Below are 22,712 nucleotides of genomic sequence, written 5' to 3'. Positions count from 1 at the left end.
CCGTCACTACCACAAAACAGCAAATTTCTTTCAAGTTTGTTTGTTTGTTATCCAGAATACTGTCAAATCATTACAGAACACGCAGCTCCTGTAGCACGGAAACATATCCCAAATACTAAAGGAAAATACTACATAAGTAAAAGTAGGGTTCCACTGAAGCAGGGTGCACGGTATAATTGTGGTGTTCAAGGTAATAGAAGCTTTCATGATGCTGTATTTAAGAGAGGTTCCCTGACACACTGAAGTTGCTCTCTCAAACCAAGCACTTGGACTTTTTCCTTAAGTGTTTTATGGAAGATGCAAAAGAGGCAGACATAAAAGGAAAGCAAGGCGCATATAAATCTTTAAGGCAATACGGATCTACAAATCTTATTTCTTTTCTCTGTTCACCCTAGGTCATCATACAACTGAATATAAAACCCAGCAAATGTTATTTTTGTATCAGGAGCAGCAAAGGAATTGTACTGTAAATTTGCCCTGATTCACCCATGCAAGGGACCAATTTGGCAGATCATCCATCTTGCTCACTGTACACTGTCAGGGATGGCATGAATTCCCTACATGATAAACAGATTTCTTCTCAGGTCTGTGTCCTTTAACCCACAGCAAGGTCAAAATTATGGCTGCCTAGCTAATAAACTGCACGGCACTCGTTCAAGTTCCCTCTAATTTTGTCCCTTGTGCCAGCTTATACAAATCTTACTGAATAACTAGAGCAGCTGCAAATTTCCTATACAATTCCTCATCCGTGCACTGCAAACCACATGCGCACACGGAGCGCAGAAAAAATCCCAAATAAAAAAAAAAACAACCAACCCCACCACACAGGACTAAACAAAAGCATTTGCTAACGCTTCTTTCTCCCTCTCCTTTCCCTGCCCAGCCTAATTATGTAAACAACAAAGGTAATCTATATTATCATCTATCACTGAAATGCTCTATGTTGCTCACATATTAGCTTATTTATTTTTTATATCACATATCAAGAGCTTACTTGAATTTCATTTTTAAGACCAATCTGCTGCTTATTTACTCAAAAAGGTAGGATTATCTGAATCTAATTTTGGCAGGCAGTACAGATGACAAACTGCTTTTTTTTTTCCCCCCAACGAAAGGCAAGTGTGTAGTGATTTCAGATGAGGCATTATGCGCATATACTACAAATAACTCAAAGTATGTTCCCCATTCATTTTTAGCATTTTCCCCTTATGGAAAAACATTTTCAAGATCACATAAACATTTGAGGAAAAGATCCATCATTTGGAAAAGTCAATTCAATAATAAAATAATGCAAACATTTCCTGTTAATCTACTTAAAAATTAAATAGACATTTAGAGTACAAGTGACTGCTGAGAGAACAAAGGGGAAAATTGAATGTATTCACTATTACAGATTTAACTGTCAATCCACAGCCATTTCACAGGTTTTATGAAATAATTTGTCTATATTCATTTTCTTTCAAGCTCCTTACAGGACAAAGAAACAAATTCAGGACATCTGAAAAATACATATTAAGATTTCAAAAGTAGCAATTGAATATTTCCAACGGAAATAATCCAGTGAAAACTTATTTCTTTAAAACGCGTTCTGCTTTCTGAACCCCAGACTGCACCGAAGAGTGGCACTAACTTAAGAACGATCCAGTGTCTTATGAGCAGATACGTAATGTCCACGGAATGTTTACATGTTCGTATTTAGTGAGGAAGAGATAATTTTGTCAATATGAGTGTAAAACTGCATTACTGTAGGCTGTACAACCTGCAAACCCCACGCCCACCACTTATTGATGAAGTTACTTTAATGAATTCCAGATAAACTTTGCTATACCAAAGGGGCGTTGCACTTTGCTTTCCAACAGCCCGTATCCAGTTTAAAACCTGAAGCAAAAGCCCAAAACCTTCCAAAATAAGGTGCTAGAAGTGAAGAGCTGGAGAGATGAAGAGTGCAAGAGGGACGAGGTCATTGCAGAATCTGGGATTTTTTGAACTCTCAGGTAGCCAAAGACATCAGCCATGCCCTGTGCTTTATAGACGATGGGACAAACAGGGTCTCCCCAAACTATCTTGGTGGAAAGATGGTGTCCATTAGGTCCCAAGCATGTGATGGAGACAAGTTCAACATGGCAATTTTAAATGATCGGGAAACTGCTGTAACTTTTGCACAATCACAGGTTGATGTTGACAAATGTCATTAAAGATTCAAATACGTCATAAATGCATTTAAGTGATCCCAATCTTCTAAAGCTGCAAGTATAACTGAGCAATGACAGGGCAAAGGCTCCACCATGCACTTTTTACATTATTAATTCAACATATACGGCTGGGCTATAGGGAAGTTAGGCACTTCCAACCAATTTTTAAAAGCACATTCAAATATGCAGTGTAGAAAATAATAATCAAATGCAAATCAAGTACTAGGAAGCGTTGTCTGCATAAATGGGCCAGCAATTGGAAATATTTGGCAAGTGCAATTGGCCTCCACTCATAGCTAAAACATGAAGACAACGGAAAGGCCAACACCGGCTATTTCACAGTTGATGAAAACAGCTAAGAGAGCATGATGGCCATACAGTGAAAGTGAACATTCAAGTCTTTGAAGGCAAATACATCGTCATGAAGATAAATACATCTGATGCAGTCTGCGAATGCCAGAGAGCTGTACTTGGGAACGCATCACTCCCGGCACAACACATGGTCCTTATTCTTAAGTCAGGAAATTCTTCAGTTTTGTTTTTTCCTACTACAATACTAGAGAGGGATGCATAATCTAAAATGAAGATATAGCAATGAATGGAAACAAAGTCAACATTATACAAATACCTTCTGTTTTCTTTTAAAATACTATTTTCCCAATATAAAATTGCTGCTTGAATGACCACCTTACTGCAACAAAACCCCAAACCATCACCACAGCTTGCCCATTCCCCTCCCCACCCCTCAGTAGTTACCAGTTCAGAAACTAAACAAACTTTGCAAACAGTTTAGCATGTAGGACTAGGGTCTGCCTGAGCATTTTACAAAACTGGTTGAGAACCATAACAAATTGACCTTGCCTTAATTGTATGAACACAGAAAATCTTTTGTGGTCTTGCATTTCTTAGCACAATGGATGAAGCCAAATGATGCTTTGGTCCCAGCCATCCTCTACACCTTCCTTGTAGCTCCTATCGTGACAGTGTTTTGGAAAACATGAGAATGTCTGAAAACAGAGTTCCAGTCTCAGCTCATTCGTTACAGCAGTCTTCCTGAACTTAATGTTAGGTTTTCTTACTCTTCTCCAACTACAAGACTTCCCACCCCCATGCTGGGGTCAGGTCCCCAGTACTGGATCCTGGGTCCTGAATTGCTTGAACACTGGCTGTAGAACATTTTGGACTATGATTATCCCACTGGTGGCCTGCAAATTACCTGAAAACACTTCCCCCAACACAGTATCAGCCTGACACATTGCTCTACGAGGTCTGATCATGTTCTGCCACTGTAACGTGACAAAATCCCTATAGGGTGTAAAGAACCATCGGCTGCACTGGGCTCCCCTCCTGCAGTGCTCCTGAGCATCACCTGCTCCACTGCATGAACTCAGCAGCCAGAGACATGTAATTATATTTTGCAAAACTGCAGGACACTGGTCAAGAAGGACCATTTGTGTGAGGCACAGGAACTCTTCCGACCACAGGGAGAACAGCTCTCTGCACAAAAGCAGTGGCATAGCTCAGATCCACCCCGCACTGCAGCCGGATGCTCCTTCTGGAGCTCAGGACACCTCAGAAGCAAAGACCTGTAGGTGACGCCTGCTACAACCTCCCTAGAAAATCACAGACATCTACATGACCTGACACCAGTCTCGGATGTATCCCCCTCAACAGAGGTATCTAGATGACGGAGCAGTGCTGAGACATGGATACGGTTTCACCAGTCCCAGAGGCACCACGCTGCTGTCTGCCAGCGCGGGCACATTCCTCCAGTGAAATTTCTTGCACACATTTTGAGAGCTGCAGGTTTGCTGCTTTTGCTCAGACCCTGCCTCAACTCCTACAGCAGCAAACTGACTTTAGGCCCGCTTCTAAATCAAAAGTTCAGAGCAAAGATTTGAACAAGAGCATCTGAATTCGCAAGCACAGAACACAAGCTCAGCTCACCGAGCCTCTCCTCCCAGCACACTCGCCCGCCTACAAAGAGCACTCTGTACTTTTGCAGCTCAGGAACCGCTGGGAAAACAAACTGCCCAACCTTTGTTGCTAAGACAAGCTTAGCTAATAAGCTGCAAAAGGACTCATGGGGAACGAGGTATAGAACATGGAGAAGAAGGGGAAGACCATGCAAAACAGAAAGTATTCAGGGGCCTCTAAAAGGATTATGAAAAATATTATGTTCTAAAGACAGCAGGCAGACAACAGCTGCCTTAAGTTTCAGAGCAAAGTGGATTGAAAAAGCAGATCCAACAAATCTCTGTAGTTTATCTGATCCACTATTTAAATTTCAATACACAGTCCTCTATCTGCAGTAATAATAACCTAAATTCCATTTAGTGTTCATTTGAGCAGTCAGGATAAAGTCATTTCTTATTATCTCCCCACTGTGTAAAAAACAGCTTGAAGGTAGGAAGTCAGCAAGCATTTTCACCAAAAAGTAATTATTGTAAGTGACATTTTTACTGCTGGCATGCCATAAGGCGAACTGTGCATTTGGAAGGACAAGTTGCTAAAACAAAATGACAGGGTACTCTGTGACATTCCGACGAGAACCCAAACATGATTTAACTGGCGCTTGGTTTGATGCACCACTTTTTGTTATGTCCAAAGCTCAGGCTTCAGGTCCATGCCAAACCAGTCAAACCCAAAGTTCCTTACTGAGGAGCAGCGAGAACTGCCACGTCCTGCACACAGCAGAGTGGGGAGGCAACGAAGCATCCTGGGCTCTGCTCATTCCCTTTACGGTGAATTAGTAAGGAAGATGAAAGCAGACAAATGTGGACAGGAGATTTCTCGGCAACCTCTTAAAAGAGCATTTGCTACTTCAGGGCCTGCATTTACCTCCTCGTGCAGATGAGTTAATGGACAACAACAGACCTGGCAGGTTGCCTGAGATCAAAGTGTCTCATACTGGGACTAGATTAGTTTCTCTTTTCCCCTGATGATTCCGCTGCCCATTCTATCCAATTTGTAGACCAAAAACCAGGGTATGCTGTTCTGAGAATCAGGATCTGATCACTCAGCTGATCAATGGCAACATCTTCAGGATGACCATGTGATTCTGTTTCCCAGGGTCTGAAAATTTTAGGGAGAGATTTTTGTTTTACCTTTGGCCACGGTTGTCTTTGCAGGATTTCCTCAAGCACCGTAACAACTCTCCTCGCTAACAGTGGCGGAGTGCATTTGTGGAGCAGCACTGCAATACGTCCCTCTTCTGACTAATGGAAAGAAAACACCCGTGCAAGCTGCACGCTTTCTCACAGGTAGTGGTTTTGGTGGATTTGCTTTGAGTGAACCTTGCTTATTCACAATTTGCAAATTAACGTGGCTTATGAAAATATGATCCTCCCTACAGTTATAAACTCCCACAGTTATAGGGAGGGAGTACACAAACCTCCCTACAAGTGTGCACATATAATGATGTAAAGTATGTGGGTACGTGCAGCTACAGTTGCAAGTGCTTGCTATAGTTACGATTATAGATTTCCACTACCACCATGGAGATTTTGTTTGTTTGTTTGTTTTGCAAATGTTATAACTTTGGGGAAAATGTTATTTTGGGTCTTGGCTCAGAGGGAAATTTTATGTGGATGGGGGAGGGATCAAAAGAAAACCCCTTTAGGAAAGCGTGCAGATGTATGCGTATCGGCACTGGAAGGGGAGGAAACCAGCTTTGGTTAACTCTGAAATTACTGGGGCAATACTAAAAATAAAGGTCCCCATTCTGCATATGAGTATATGTTAAATGACAGGAGTACATAAAACTACCTGAATGATGAAGGTAAATGTTAGAAGTACTCGAAAAAAACTGCTTCTCAGTATTGTTAAAGGATGACAATGTTTTGCTGCAATTTTATGTTGCATTTTCAACAATTATGTTAGCTTTGCGGTTGTATTAAAAAAGTATGTTTTCAGCCATTCCAGAAACCAGAAGGAGCTGGTGAAATCAAATGAAGTTCAGAAAAGAGCAAGTAAGATGGGAGCTGGTGATAGACTCGTGAAGAGAGATTCACAGCTGGACATTTAAAAGTACTTAGAGAAGTCAGGCAACCAATTCCCCTTTCAATGAATGCACAACCACAAATGCCTCAGACAGTCTTGGAAATCCCACTACTGTGCCCAAACCTACATTAAGACTGCAACTTCTCATAGCCAAGGACTGGCATTGGTATCAGTTTAAGGTATCCCTGTCCTGGCTCCATCCTTTACCTCCATTTTGCCTGACACTGAACCACAATTGTGCTGTCCCAAGTGGTTGCGGGGGAACCAAATCTGTGAACCAGATTTGAGAAGTATCTGCCTGCTGCTGCACACCTGTAACACAGTACGGGTGGAAGGGATTAAGGAGTCTGAATCTCCTTCCTGATCTCATCTGCCACGCAAGCCCATTAGCAAACAGATGGGTTTTGTGTTAGCATAACGAGGGAAGTCCTAGTGCAGCCTTGAGAGTTAGATGTTGCTCGTGGAACGACAACTGAAGAACAGCCTGTGCCCAGGGCCATCCAACCAACTTCATAACCAAGCAGAGGCATGTCTAGCTCCTGTGTGACCTACGCCTGCTCACTCCGTATAGCGTGCAGCGAGGAACCAGGGCAGGGGACTGTCCTGATCAGTTCACAAGCTTCGACCGGGTCAGATTTTCCTCCCTGAACCTGTCTCTTCCAAAGCCTTTGCCACATGGAGAATGCCAACACCTTCACCTGGGTCTCACTCCTTTTTCTCTGGCCGCTGCAGGAAGGCATCACTGAACGCCCTGGCTGGTGAACACTTGCAGCCCTATACACACATCCCTCGAGCCCACACCCTGCATCAGCAAGTGCCTTATCACTCTCCAAGAGGTGTTTGGTGCCCCACTGATGCAAAACGCCTCGATAACTGAAAAATACTGTTCTGCACAATACAGGCACCATGCTGCGCCTGGATGCAGGGAGGCAAATCCATGTTATCATACAGGAGGAATGGCTAAGCAACATCACAGAGAGCTGAACAACTGTAAGGCTGCATAAACTCAAACCCTCAAACTTCTACTGAGTTAGGGAAACTCTGGTATTTGGCTGGCTGCTGCAGTGTAGATGGGCTTGGATGGGGAGTACGGGTCGCCACGAGGGGCAGCCCGAACATCCAGGTTGTCCAGAATCTTGTGCAGAAAGATACAACTGGAATTAACCAATTAAAGTGAAAAGTTGCACTGAGATCTATTGGACTTTGGAACAGACTCACTGCCCCCTGACACCACCTGATAGAACTCTCAAATAAAAAACATTAAGGGACACTTTTGAAATGTCCTACAGGGAAGCACAAGGTCTCTGTACAGCCTTGACTTTAAGCGCTCTTTTACAATGAACGAAGGGGGAAAAGGGAACCTGAGAATTCTTTTAGCTGGATGTAGAGACACGCTCTGAACCACCAGAGCAATGCTCAGGACAGGCCAACAGCCCCAAACCCTTTCCCAGTCTCACTGGCCAAAAGGAGATGCCTATGGAAGAGGTAAATGACACAGCAAGCACACGGGGAGCATCTCCTTGCATGCCAACCTGCTCACGCGTAGCTTCTTGAGCCAGAAGCAGGGTCTTTGCATTGAAGAGTGTTGAATGATAATGTTTTGTTTTCACATACCACCTTTAAACAATTAAAAAACCCTTTCTAAAAAGAAATCAGGTTTTAAATTAGGTGATTAATGGCAAAATTGTGGCTGCTTTAAAAGACGTTGCTCTACTCTGCTAATCTTCACTTAATATTCAGATTTTTCTGTGTTTCCGTAACTTAGTCAGAAGTCAGTATTTAGAAATAACTGGTGGAAAATATTTTCAATAACCTTATTATTAAAACAGTTTGTGTGCAGAAACTTTATTAAGGATTTTCTGAATATTAAAACAAGTATGTCATGAAAGCCATCAATCAAGGTGCCACAACCCCACATAGTTATATTTTTAGTATAATCAAAATAAATGCGTGCACAATACCTTCTGGAAAACAGAGTCAGAGCTTTTAGAGGATCTGCTGCAGTTTATGGTGTCTTTGTTGACTTGCTGACCTTGTGATTAGAGACTAACTTTAACGTCTTGCCATGCGTACGCCTGTGTGTTGCCCTTCTCTGTCATAAGCCTGAGTGTGAAGGTATTTCCATACCCTCCTTGGAGATTTTAACCTCTTCTCTGCTCCAGACAAGAGTATGAAGCAGAACACATGGGTGCACTGCATTTAAAAATATCTCCCCCACTAAACAACATGGACATTCATTTGCTATGGGCAAGATACGTATGGGCTGGATCCGAGGCCAACGACTGCCTGCCTTCCCCAGCCGAGAGGTCCTATCTAGCACCCACAGCACAGCAGGTCGTGCTTTGGCTTAGGAGAAAGCAGTCGAAGAAGAGTGACCCCGAGCATTGCTATACCAAATGCACTCCTCTTTGGGAGGACTACTGGCTAAAGTACTGAAACAAAATGACATTTACATTGTACGCAACAATATTATAAAAGCTATTAAGGTACATTATTTTACACATCCTCATAATCTCTCCATACTGCTTTACTTAATTTGTGATAAAATTGTTGAGAAAGGGTACTTAATGTAGGACAGTCAGTAAAAGTAATTTATCATCTTCCCGCTTCGGTGCTCACGTTATCAGCGAACTCATTTTCTGCATTCATCATGCAATCAGCCTATTATTTGCATATTAATCAGGCAGTGGACCATGAAAGAGCCGCATCCCAGCCAAATGCTGCACTATCTCAGGAGGAACACTCAGTAATTATCATACATCAGTGTTATGATGTGGTAATTGATTATAACATCTTTCTGTTGCCCCTGGGGAGTCCCACTGCTAACCCAGCTTCAGGCATTCTGTGCAGATTTTTCTCTGAAAATTAGAGAAACCATTGCTGTCCTTTTATTAGATTTTTTTTTTTTTACCTTTACAATAGACAGCTCTCTAAGCATTTCCAAGTTACTTTTGCTTTTTTTTTTTTAAATGAAACCTTCATTAGGAAAAAACCCACCTGCCTCAGATCAGAAAAAGTAAAAAAACCCACCAAACCCAAACCAGAACCCCAAAACAGAACAGTTGGGCTCATTCTTGTTCATCCTCTCTCTTTCAAGGTCTGGTGGCTTTTTAGGTGCTGGGATTGCTTACATAATACCCTTCCCCATCAACACCACGAAATGTTGCAACTTCAATAGACAGTAATTGCAAAGTTCGCATAAAGGCAGTTAAGCTGCTTTATTTAGGTGCCAAATGAGAGGCTAATTTTGGTCCTCTCGTAAAGGACAAATGAAACATCTGCCAGTTCAAACTTGCACTATTTTTAGGACCCAAGTTCCAGAGGGGTAAAAGAGAGAAACAAACATAAAACACAACCGTAGCTACACCGTGGCTGATCTCACACCTCCTGCACGTGAGCAAACCAAGCAGAGAGGAGCCAGCGGGGGCAGCTCCCGTCTCCACACCCACCCCAACCTCCCTTTGGCAAGCAGAAGGGGATTGGGGACATCTTGGCAGAAGGCACCAGAGGGGACCATCTCAGGCTGCAAGATAGAGAAGGATGTTTTGGCGGGGCTCTGCGGCGGGGCCGGGCTGCCTGCAAGGAGAGGTGGTGAGAACACCTCGCGAGGACGTCACTCTCCAAAAGAGCTTGTTGTCCTGCAACAGCCTCATGGGACAGACCCTGAGCACTGGCAGCAACACAGGGATGGTTTGTCGAGCTCAGGTTTTGCCAATAAATAGCATCAAGCAGCACCCAAATCAAACAGCGCCCAAATTATTCCGGGGAACACTCACTCCTTTCAACCCCGCTACGGGGCATTATAGATGCAGCCAACGGAACAAGTGTATTTTAAGATGCTATCAGCAATATCTTTGACAAGTATAAATATGGGACATGTACTATCAGGCCTATTTTACATTTCATGTTGTCATTAGATTTTCTCCTTTCATTAGGCTTTTTAATTGGACATGTTTCTATTTGCACTTTTATTTAAACTTGATCTCAAATCCACTTTGTTTTGTTTTAAATGCAAGTTGTGTTTCTCATCAGATTTAAAATAATCACTGGATTCTTTCATTTGCTGTTTCTCTGGATGGCTGCCAGCAAATTTAAAAACCTCCAATACCCATCAAACTAGGTGAGACAAATTCATCAGTTTTTCTCACACCCTAATGCAAAGGACAGGCTAGGAGGTAACTTAGAAAATATTAGTTTTCTGGTAATTTTCTGGTTTTTCTTCTAGGGAATGATTTGCTATCAAGTAATATATAACTCTATAATCAGGATTTCATTGTTAGAGTCTAACAGGCTGTTTATTTCCCTGTTTCAGAGCTACTTGGTGGAGAAGACAGCTGCCTTGTCGGCTCCATCCCCATTATAAGAGGGGAATAACAACCCGCGCATTCGGTACTAGCACACCTTTTTTCCAGTATTTTTGGAGGAAAATAGCCCATTATCTGTTCTTTGAATTGAAAGCAAGGTAATTTTCATCCAGCGGAGAAGCATTTTGTAATTTGCTGAGCAGCAGTTGGGCTGTTGCCCAGGGATGGCCGAAGGCCCCGTGGCTATCTCCATCCCACCAGTGGCAGCCACGTGGCCACGGGGGCTGGACCTGCAGCCCCCTCCTTTTCCCACAAGCAACCAGAAGACCAACGTGAGCTTCTGCCAGCTGCCAGAGCCTCCTATTACCAACAGAAAAATATCTGCTCCCTTTGGAGAAGAGCCTTTCTGACCTCTTTTGCAGCTGCCAGCCCACGGGGGACAGATCCCGGCCATCACCCTGGCTCCTGACCCTCCCCCGAGCCGCCTGGCCTTCCCGTCCCACAGCATGACTGCGACGGCCTCGCTCGCGTTTCAGTGCTGCTCCAGTTATTTTTATATTTATATCAGCTCATCATTTTCCACCCAGCTCCTCTGTGGTTAGCAGCCAGCAGGATAAGCCCCCCGTGCCTGGAAGCAGGGAGGGGAGGTAATGTGGGCCCCCGCCCCAAAGGAGGCTGTTCATCCCCAAATGTGTAAGTGGAGGGAAAAGAAAATGATGGTAATTAATGAAATGAAATAATGGGTAATGAAATGATGAACAGTGGAATTTACAGAGCTCTAATATTCAACAGCCGTGGGTTCTTTAAAACAAGGCCTGAAGCGAGTGCAAGGAAGTTACAAGCTCAGATTGATGCTGAAGTTCCAGTGCAAGCATGGATTCACAACCTACATCCACTTTTTAGCAACTATGATGCTAATTGGCACTCCTATAAACTACCTGAGAAGCCTAGCAGCAAAAACGGTCAGGAAAGTTTCTTTTTAGATACAGCCTAGAAAATACATTCATTCATTAATTCTAATTTTTTAAAATGAAGACTTTGAGAATGAGGCATTAGTGTGCCTGGCTAAACACTACTGCAGAGCTGCACACAAAGTCCTTGCTTGGAGATTTTTCCTGCACACCAAAGGGGAGTGAGCATAAAGGACCCACATTCCCAAATTAACCACAGAAATAAAACATAGCTGCAACTTGACTGGGCAACTTCTCCAAAACGAATGCTACAAACCCATAACCACACTTCAGAGGAAATTAAATTTGTCTTCAGAATCCACCATGAGTCTCCTCTTTGCCGTACTAATATGAAAAGTGTGTTGGTGCTTTGTCATTGTAATTCAGCCACAAGGAATATCTGCCTGGAAAACACCGTCTACTCTACGATTATGTATTTTACTTTAGCACTTTATAAGAGTAAAGCTATGACCACAATGCGGATGGAGTCATCTTATGCAAGTATAATCACTGGGTGGTTCAATAGACAGAAAAGAATAAAATTAGGACAGGAATTTCTCTACAAATACCGTTTGCAAAGCATTGCTGACGGACAAAGGACTATGGCCATGCAAGACAACCTGGGGAGGACAGAGCTAGGCAAGGGGCAGAAACGACCAGATGATGGCTAGCAATGATAGTCAACCTTACATTAAGAATGAACTTGAAACACTGACTTCACACTGCATTCCCAGGTCCCAGTAAGGTGCCTTGACAGCGATTCTCCCAGCTTTATTGATACCAGAAAGGCTGCCAGGAAGGTTTTCATGGTCCAAATGTCAGGGAAATGGCACAGAATACGATCACACACGTTACAGACAGACTACAACAGCTGCCCTTACGAGGAGCCAACTGATACCCTATGGTTTGAAATCAAGACAGCCACGGCCAACTGCTTCAGAGCCGCAATCTCAAGCCACACAGAAGGAATGTGGAAACTTCACCAGTATGTGCCGGCGTGCTTCAGGGTTAGCATGAAGATGGCTGTTTGGCTGACTTAGTTGTTCAGCTCCAAACTTTAAAACTGTGTTTGCATCTAGCACAGAAGGAGACAACCTTCTCAACCAAAGGCAAAGACTCAAAAATTGGTCAAATTGGTCATCAAACATAAACCATCTATGCAAGAAATTCTTGCAGTCAAACTACTTGGCTATGAACAGCCATGTGATCTCCCTTCTCTTCCACTTTAAAGACTACATTAACCACAAACATTTCACGTCATACAATTGCATTAACCCAGAATGCCAGCAGATGACTGCAAAACAATCCCTCTCTTCTTTTTGATTCAACAACAAAAAATAGCTCAAATTTGGGAAGTTCTGTCAGCATCACTGGACTGATCACTTGTGTGATCTCAAGGTACTAGGGATTCAGCTCTCCACGTGCTAATCCCAATTGTGCTCTGGAGCGCCATCCCGGACAGCTCTGCCTGTCCAAAACAAAACCGTACAATGAAAGAAATAATCATGAACCATGGAGAAACGGGGAGGTGAGACTTCTCCATTGCCACCACGTGGTAGCGAGCTCTTCCCCTGAGGGCATTGGGATGGTAATCCTGAGTATGGATTGCAAGCCTGAGACATGCTCTCTCCCCACCTTGTTTCTCTTGGAGTAGTCACTGGGACAGCATCCTGCTGGTGTTAGGTAAATGGGAAGATCTACCCCATACACAGTTAATTACCTGCCCACTCAGCAGCTTCTGTACTGGAAAGTATTACAGGAATATGTATTATATAAGTAAAAATGCAATGGATACCTGGGTTTGTCATCATTCCACAGTATGTCTGTTAATATCATAGCTACAGTAAACCACAGATTGCATTCTGATTTCTTTTTTCAGATTTTCTTTCCCAAGGGATGATAAGAAGTAATCTCCCTGTTGTTACAAATGTTTTATTTTGAAAATAAAGCTTTTATGCATATTTTAGTTGATCTAAATACAGTAGATCTTGGGTTTTTAAATCACCAGATAATATGCAATTATCTCAAGCTAGATTCTGATTTTGAAACAAGCTCTAATTAGCTCCCCATTTTATGCTGCTATAATCCTTTCTTCAACTCCCATGAGTGTTACTATTGCTAAGCAGCATGAGGTTAGGAATGATGGATGATACCCAGAAAGGAAGACAAACAAAAGGGAAATTCAAAATCCCCTGAGATCACCCGCAGCTGTATCGGCAAATGAAGATTTCCACATTAGGTCATAAGACGACCCTTACAGAAACACATACCAAAAAGGCATGTCTTTTTCCCACTGAGTATTTGCAAGTCTTTAATGTAGTATATAGAGAGTATATGTATGTCCTTCACAGAGGATAAATACAAAAGTGCATGAAAATTCAGCTTTCCGGGGAGCAGCTATGAAATCAACAGCACCAAAAAAGAAACTTTGTCTTAATGTCAGGTAGATGCTCAGTAAGGACCTAAGACCCCCAAACAAAACAATCTAATAAGAGCTACACATAGTACAAGTATTTAGAAAAATATCCAAGCACATAGACCTTCTTCTGGCACATGGCTACTGTCCAAAGCCAATCCGGCTCTGATCATCAGTAATGCAACTAAATAAGGGCCAAATTCATCACGAAAAAATGCTGATGCAGTTGGGTGACACTAATTCAACTTTTTTTTCCATGTGATTTGGTCCGTGCTTTTGACACATAAATCATTAAAAAGGCAGATTTACCCAAGGGCATTAGAGCATTTAGGTGGAAAGAAATACAGAGAAAAAATGTTAGAAAAGGCACAGTGATACTATTTTTGACCACCTAGGGTACAGACACCATTTTTGTGTAAAACACATTCGCTGAAACTTGCACAAAATCGCCAAAGCCTTGATGAAAGGTCACAGGAAGAAAATACAGATATATACCTGCTTGTAATTTTGGTATAGACTAAACCCAACGCTTATCCATTCATTCCACCATGTAAAAGACTGATGGGTCCATCTGTCCACATGTGACAATGGAAAATTACCGGACAAAAGAACAGATTTTCATGAATGAGGTGTTAATCAAAACCTTATGATCTAGAAGTGTAACTAACTGGGTCAGAAATCCAGAAAACCTCGCTAGTTTGATAGAATAGTGCCAAACGGTAATGAAAATATTCACAGCTAATAAAAGTTTGAGACATTACTATGCATGTTGACACTCTGTACACTGAAGACCTTCTTGGCAAAGCACTCAGGAGCCACTGAATGTATTAGTTTAATTTCACTTTTTTCCCTTCATGCATTCAACAAGTTCCAAGCCAATTATACTACATGGAAAAAAAGCTCCAGACCTTTTCTCGTTTCAAAATTGTTCTGATTAATTTCTGTTTTAAAATTACAAGTATGCAACCTTTTCTGCCTTGATTTTCCTGGGAAATGTCTCAGAAGACCAGAAAATTGGAGCTGTCTTTTTTTTTTCCCCTGCCCTGGAGTGGAGGATCTTTCACAAATGCATAATTATTACTACCTTTTCCAAACTGTTTGCTGCGCTTTTAATTACAGAACAGCTGCTAATAAAAGAAAATTACCAAACTGCCCTTCCTCATTCAAATAACTTGGTTTCGCTCTTTTGTTCTGCGTGGTGTCACAACCTTTCTCATTCCTTAATACAGAGAAAGGCACCAAGAAGAGAATGTCTGGTAGAACAACTTTATTTTTAATCATCAGAAAGGAGGAAGAAAAGGGCACGCGCCCATTTTCTCATTTGTAAGTCCGTTTTAAGGAAAGGAGGAGGGCGATCATCAATAATATGATTTTATTAGCTGATAGGAACGTGTTGCCTCACAAAATATTAGCTCAAGGGCAGGAACTGACAAACGAGATTGGGAGTGTGGGAGGAGAGCAAAATACCACGGCAGCAAAACTGAACTTGCGGAAGGAAATCACTTTCAGCTACCAGCGATCCTCCCGGGAATCCGTAAGGTGGTCGGGTTTTAATACTATGGGCTTGTCTTTCAATCTTTTATAATTACAGTTAGTCATAAATATGATGATTAGCAATAACAATACAGCCTTTTCCCAGCTCCTCTGATTTCAAATTCCTCTTAAACCGGCTACAATTAATTACTCATATTTTCCATGCTGTCTTAGGCATTTATAACTGTAACAGTTACCCTTGCATAGTATTGATGCTACAAAAAAGTAGTCACTGGCATGCTTTAATGAACAGCAGCGGATCAAACATTGCAGGAAATTTCCATGTTTGCTAAATGCCTGGCTATAAGTAACAATAGCCCTATGATTGCAAACAATTTTTTCCCATTTTGGTTTTGTTTTCATGGCTTGTTTTTAACCAGGGGCATATTTCTTTTTTTTTTTTTGCTTTTATCTATTTATTTTCAACTGTTCTTAAGAAAAACGTGGACTGAATATCATCATGGATTTTCTTCTAGTAAAATCTTTTAGAATGCAAAATAGTTTCGCAGTAGAGAGAAAAAGCAGTTTGGTTGGGATATTCGGAATAAACCCAGCAAGCTCCAGAAAAAGAAGAGTGTTTCAGAACAGCAGAAAGGTGGAAGAAGAGCATGACCCATCCTTCTCTGTATCCTGAAATGCAGTCATTCTCCAATACAGGGCACTGGCTGTAAGTACACAGCAGGGCACAAGTATTTTTCTAGAGTACAAACCAGCCCGAGAGGTTTACGCCAGTTAAGCGTATCATTGGTAAAAAGTCTGTGTGGGTAGAGTTTGGTATCTAACAGCAGGAACACAGCTGTTCTGTTCCAGCCTCCTTCCTATGCTGTGGCCATCTTACAAAACCCTTAGCAATCCCCTCCTCTTTGACGCTCATCTTTGCTGCCTCTGCTTTTTTGCAAACGGAAAGGGAAGGGAAGGGAAAAAGGTTGGCTTGGAATATTTAACGAAGCTTGAAAAAGAGAGACATAATGTGGTCTTTTCCCCACCTTCGAATTAACAAAGCAGATTTTGTGCAAATGAAAGTGGAAAAAAAAATATGCCAGCAAGTCAGGCAGCTGGAGTATGTAGATCCCATTACAAACGAAAGGCTTGTTTTACAGCCATTGTCACATGTCAAGTTGATAAGCCGAACTATGGTAAAAAAACCCTACAGAGCCAATGATCTCTAAGATCAGACAGAGTCTCTTTACCTAATATATGCAGCTAAATATGTGTACTCCCTACATCTGCCATAGCAACAAGGAGAGCATGAGGAATTAACTGTGTTAATAAAAAAATTGAAGGGTCTCCTGTATGATACAACACAACGTGAGAAACCTCTCGGCATCAAAGCAAAAGAAATGTAACAAAAGCACAGAGAATTATTTCAGAGCAAATCATTGAAACCAGCTGATTACCTGAGCTTGCACATCCCTGCTGTAGGGAATCCTGTAATGATGTCACAGAGTGAAGGACTAGATAAGAGAGGAGAGGAAAATCAGGGAACAATAAAAGGAGATGCCAAACCACAAACTAAACAGTAAGCAGGCTCAACAAATAGCAAACCGCTTATCTCGGCCAGGGCACGCTGCTCATTTAAGTCAGTGGCATTGTAAGGGTACAACCAAGGCCAAACTCTAGTCTGGCCTTTCTGTATCAATAGGTATTAGGGTAAGAGAGAGCCACAATAAAAGTGTAATTGCAACACAGCATTCCCCCTTTAAAGCTTAGTTCTTCTAGCTCACCTCCTGAGAAAGCAATCGATATTCTCCTATGAACAATAAAAATCCCCTATGCAACCCTAGAAAACAGTGCACAAGATTTTCCAGCTCTTTGGCCAAAATTTTTTGCATTACGTATCATATTCATGCCTAGATAATATCGTCCTAATTAGGAACTTGATAACTGCTGCTTATCAATTAAGCATAAACGAGTGCTTTGTTAGTAAACATTCCCAGCGTGTCCCTCCTAGGGACCGGCTGGGCTGTGAGGGTGGATGCTGCCACTTCCAGTAACGCCTGGACTAGCACTGGGCGCAAGTCTCGCTTACTGCAAATTTAAAAAAACAAAAAAAAGTAGAAAATAAAATTTCCTCCTCCTCAACTCAAACAACATAGTGGAATTTTAATTACCTTGTCCTTGTTGCTGCCCTTGTGCAGGCAGGACACACTGTCCCAGCTCACCATTCAACCAGAGCTGCATACGAATAAATGGTTCTCGGCCTTTTTGGGTCAATTTACTCCATGGCTTTGGCCTGGAGAGCATGTCACTGACACTTCCTTGGGACAGCCCCAATACCTGAAGTGAAGCAACCAAGAATGGCACGTTAACACATTTGATGTGGAAGGGGGGGTAATTTAAGTCACTTTGGTTTCCTTTACTGCTATATCGCTCAAATCTGTTTTATACAGACAATTAGTAAAACTGCAAAATGACATCTGTAGGTAATTGATGGAAATGCTTTGCTCCTGCCGTGGTTTCCTTCTGGAGCATGGGGTTTTTCGTGCAGGAACAGAGCAGCAGCACAAGCGGCAAAAGGATGGCGTGAGATTTGCATGCTTTTCATATTTTGTGTCAAATAGTTTCATCAGTTCTAACAGGAAAACCACAGAGTCCAGGCACACACAGGCAGATAAAACAGGCAATGATTGGCATCTATTTTGTTCTCAAACAAAAATAATTGGGACTTTTGAGACTAGGCCTATATTTGGTTGATTTTTTTTTTTTGTATGAATTATAACGATGTGTGTTTTCACCTGTAGCAGTGGCTGCTCCACATAAGCAAATATTTAAGAATACAGCCGACTGCAGCGAAGGGGGAATTTCAGACAGGCAGAATGCAATTACTTGCCTGGAATTCAGCACAGGTACAGGGGTTAAAAATCATACTTAATGAAAGCTGCCACGGGATCTTTAATGACCCCAAGAGGTCAGGCTTTTCATTTTACATCTTAGTGAAAAGGTAATAGTGCAATGCCAGCTCCTATTATACTATTATACTGATTCAATTCTTTATAGGAAGAAGAAACAGCAGATGTCCACCACTTCTTACAGCCTGGGAAGCGCGTTCTGGTGGTTGGGGACCCCTCTCAAATCCCACATGTTCAATGCTTGGGGCCCACAACGCGAGAACTTCAGAAAACCTTATCGTGCATTGCATATCTGTAATCAAACATTGCTTAAAAATATCTGACAGCACACCAAGATACCAAGCACCAGGTGTAAGAAATCACTGTGAATTCTTGACTTAAGACTAAGGAGAGGTAGGGGATTTTCCGTCTGTTTGTTTAAATACCCTTGTGCGCATTTCCAAATATTAAAAAAAAAGGAAAAATGCTCTTGTGTCCATAATCTTCACTTATAACAAATTTAAGACTCTCCAGTCATGACAACGGTATTACTCAAATATTCCATGAATTCATTACATTAAGCATGAAATATTGAGTCTCAATAATGTTTGCTTCAGCTTTCAATGTTTCTAAACTCGGGGGCCCCATTTCCAATTTCAAGTGGCTGAAGCCAATCTTTGTAGAAAAACCTGTGCAATTCACAAAATACAGGAAAACTAATACTTTCCTTTGTGAGCTTATTTTTTAAATACTTAACATTTGTAGCAAAAACATTTTTCCAGAAGACATATGTGGCACATCCCCCTCCATCAAACTGAGCTCCGTACCAACGTAGGGAGCACAGTGCACATTCACAATACTGGTGTAACAAGAGAGAACCAGTTCTTTACCTTTTCCCCAAAGATCCTTTGGCAGATGCCATTCTTTGCTAGCTTTTCTTTGACCTGCCGCGTTAGCTCTATCGTATCCACTTCCTGGTACATATAAATCTCATACTGCTCGGGTGTCAGTGGAGGAACTGAAGGTTTGGATGGCTTTGACAAAGACACGATAGGGGATGAAGGGAGGGGGCTATTTTGTGGTGTCTCACTGCGACTCGCCCCAGAAGATGGTCCTTGGAGCTGGCTACGATCTGGCCTAGTCTGATTGCTGACCTTTTCTTTTCCACCACTGGCTTCCTCAACTTTTATATCTTCGGGAAGAGCTGCATTTCTTCTCTCATGCTGCACAGTATTCCACCAATGGTCCTTCCAAACACCACCACGTCCCAACTCATTTTTAACATGCCTCAACATACCCTGGGCAGAATCACTTATTCCATGAAGCTCTAAAACAGGCGCCTCCTGCGGCTCCTTTTTGAGCCCAGAGAGGTTCTGCAATGCAGAGATACTGGAATCAGTGACAGATGAATGTTTCTTCAGGGATATGGCCAAAGGAGAATAGCTGGAAACCGAAGACATTGCAGGTGTAGATACTAGTTTGGGGGACAGGATAGAAATGTCAGCTTGAGATAAAGGTGGTGTTTTTAAGGCAGGTTCAAGGGCAGCCTGCTGTGCCTCCATTTCGCGTCGGGCTTGTTGCAGAATGGATCGAATAGCATCATCAGAATTGCCACTGCTAGATGCAGAAGGCGGCTGAGCCGGCTCAGCTATGAAAAACAACCAAAAGACTAAATGCAACAGAGGAATATGCTTTATATTCAACACGTGCTACTGTAAATATTTCCCTGTCAGAAAAAGGGCTGCAATACATTTCTGGATGGGAGGGAGGAGTTTTCACTAAGCAAAGATTTGCACTTTTCAAAGTAAGGTAAGATTTCCAAAGTTCTTCACTGGAAAATTTTTAGAGTTGCCAAAGTGCTGGATATTTGCACGCACAGACTCAGCTGCAGAAGTCTAGTACTATTTGCATGTTTTCCACCATTGTAAAAATTTTCAAATAAATGCCTTTGAAAATCAAGCCTTCTCCTCTTCCTCCCCCACCCCAAGTGCTCAGCAACATTTTACAGTTCTATTTACACAGTTATTTAACCCTTAACTTCACTCTATTTCCACAAATGAATCGTAACACACACACAAAACTGAACACAGCTGCATTCACCTGGATGGACAATTAATACCCTCTTACAATATAAATAAGGTGAGTCCTTTTAACTCCAAAAATTTAATACACAAATTACAACAAAGCAAGAACTTTAGTGAGAGACTTCATTATTTCATTTGACAAATTAAATATGCTCCTGCTTCCTGTTTTCTTGTTCCACGGTCCCAACCAAAGAAATAAACAGCTCTACAAAAGTCATGTTGATGCCTGGCCATCACTCCCTGCCTTATCCGAAGCCCTAGAATGGAGCCACGGGTGCCTTCAGAAGAGGTAACACCTGAATGCAGTATTTCAGGGGTGAACTGGGCCTCGTGTGGCCGTGCTGCAGCAGACAGGGATGAGCAGAGATTGGAACGCGGCTGCAAAATTATCTCTGCAGAGCTAGGAGGTTTTTGCAATGGCATCTGTTTCCATTTAAGTCAAGTCTCCACCGAGGTCCCCAGTGCTTGAAAACCAATTCCTCTGAAAGCTACTCTACAAAGAATGGGGAAAGTAAGCACTAGATAGTAACAGGGAACCCACACACTGCAAGAAGTGGCCTCAAAGTGAAATAAGATTTGAAACACTCTGCGTATTATTCTAGTAATATTATGCCTCATCTGAATGCATTTCTGAATTTGCCTCCCTACATTCCTGCCTGTCACACACTATAAAATACATGAAAAGGTAAGGAATGGGAAAAAAGACAGTGGGATCATCTCTTCTGTTTTATCTACTTGTTTTACAGGGAGTTTTGAGGCTGAATTAATATTCAAAAGGAAATCTGAGGTTCTCAGCTGAAACACGCCACTGAACAACGTGCTTGAAGTTTCCTGCACACAGCCCACATTTTTCTCAGTGTAATCATTACTTGTATGAAATTGTATTATTCAAATAATGTATTAACTAGTCTTTTATATTTTGCCATGAGATTAGCTTAGTCTTCATTTAAAAAACAATCTATTATTTAGAAAACAAAACAGAAGTTAAGGCACAGGACTCTACTGCAGCAGTAGCCCTTGAGCAGTGCTGGGAAGTTGGGAGGGCTATGGAGTAGCCAGAAATGTTAACTACATGACAGCATACAACGAGAAATCAAACTTATCTTGGGCTAAGGTGTTAAAATAATGATGGTTTTGGGAAAGGAAATACTTTTTGGATTTGCTAGTTCATTCACTGACTACATTCTGTAACCAGAAATAAAGTCTTATGAAAGTTAGAACTGAGTTTGCCTATATTACAATTTCAGTACATGATGCCCACAGTCCTATGGTACTATGCGACTGGTAATTGCTGGCTAGATCATGACTTTCACCCGAACAAATCCATTCCCCTCTCCCATGCACTTGGGTCCCTGGGGCCTGAGTTAGATAGAAAACAAGAGAAAGCAATCGCCATTCCCTTTCCAAGGAGCAAACTGGTAGAAGAAAGGATTTTGTAGGTTTTTCCTGCAGAGTGACTTGCCTGCAGGTCTGGAGTGGTGTAAAGAAGGCAGAGCTCTGCCCTTGGGAAAAAAGGTGTTTAGAAATCTCAGTGTTGCTCCCCCGGGAGCGGGGCAGACCACTGAGCAGAGACCACGCCAAGCCGTGACATGTGTAACCTTAACTTGGGCTTTTTTTATTCAAGTTTTTAAGAATATAATTAACTGACCAGAAAGCTCATGGTAATTGTTTTAATTAAATTCTGAAATAAAAGGAGCAAGAGACAAAATGAGACTGTACCTGTTTTCTGTACTTGCAGCTCCCTTTTGGCTTGTTCGAGAATGGATTTGATGGCTTCATCAGAGCCAGTCTCCGTAGTTCGGATTCTTGTGGTTATATTACCTGAAGAGGAAAACAAAACTAATGACACCAGGAAAACTTCTATTCGTTTGGTTGGTTTTTTAATACAAAGACAGACAGCATATACTGCTATACCACCAGCAGGACCTGACGGAAGTTTACGTAGGACCTTTACCAACATTTACAACACCAAGAACATACTTAACACAATAAAAGAAAAATACCCTCGTTGTGCAAAAGCCTGCCCACTAGCTGCACTGGGACGATGAGAGCACTGACATCATCAGAGGAAGAACTAGGTGGTCATACATTCTTTTTCCATGATAAGACATATAGGTCTGTATTTTTTTCCTTTTCTTTGTTTTGGAGGGGGAGAAGAAACACAGAAGGGAAAAGAAACAAAGGGGAAAGGAAGAAAGCTAAAAACATAAGATCAGGAATCACCTTAAAAATTGCATCAGCTGCTAGGCAGAGTAGGATGAGTATACATTCAGCCCAAATCAGAATTAAAAAGTAACTAGATAAAAATAATTTTTAACTTTCTAGAGGTTAATACATTAAGAGAAACAGTCATTTAAGCGCAGATACCATTTGAAGTACTCTCCAGCTAAGAGCTATTACTTG

General features: G+C 41.9%; 1 protein-coding gene across 2 annotated transcripts in view; it reads right to left on the bottom strand.

Annotated features, from left to right (window-relative positions):
* Positions 1-22,712, bottom strand: part of CUX1 (cut like homeobox 1) — a 250,607-nt gene that overhangs the window by 51,534 nt on the left and 176,361 nt on the right. The window contains exons 17-20 of one of the 2 annotated variants that reach the window (XM_035900512.1): positions 22,029-22,130; positions 19,116-19,873; positions 17,509-17,674; positions 16,795-16,851 (exon numbers count right to left, since the gene is read on the bottom strand). The exons of the other annotated variant lie outside the window; for it this stretch is intronic. Coding sequence (XP_035756405.1) covers positions 16,795-16,851; positions 17,509-17,674; positions 19,116-19,873; positions 22,029-22,130 — 1,083 coding nt within the window. The remainder of the gene's footprint in view (positions 1-16,794; positions 16,852-17,508; positions 17,675-19,115; positions 19,874-22,028; positions 22,131-22,712) is intronic. 2 annotated transcript variants of the gene reach the window in all.

Source organism: Egretta garzetta, unplaced genomic scaffold (genome assembly GCF_000687185.1).
Source record: "Egretta garzetta isolate BGI_Z169 unplaced genomic scaffold, ASM68718v1 scaffold108, whole genome shotgun sequence".
NCBI classification, from domain to species: domain Eukaryota; kingdom Metazoa; phylum Chordata; class Aves; order Pelecaniformes; family Ardeidae; genus Egretta; species Egretta garzetta.
Note: the sequence above shows the minus strand (reverse complement) of the source record. Positions and strands in the feature narration are given on the sequence as shown.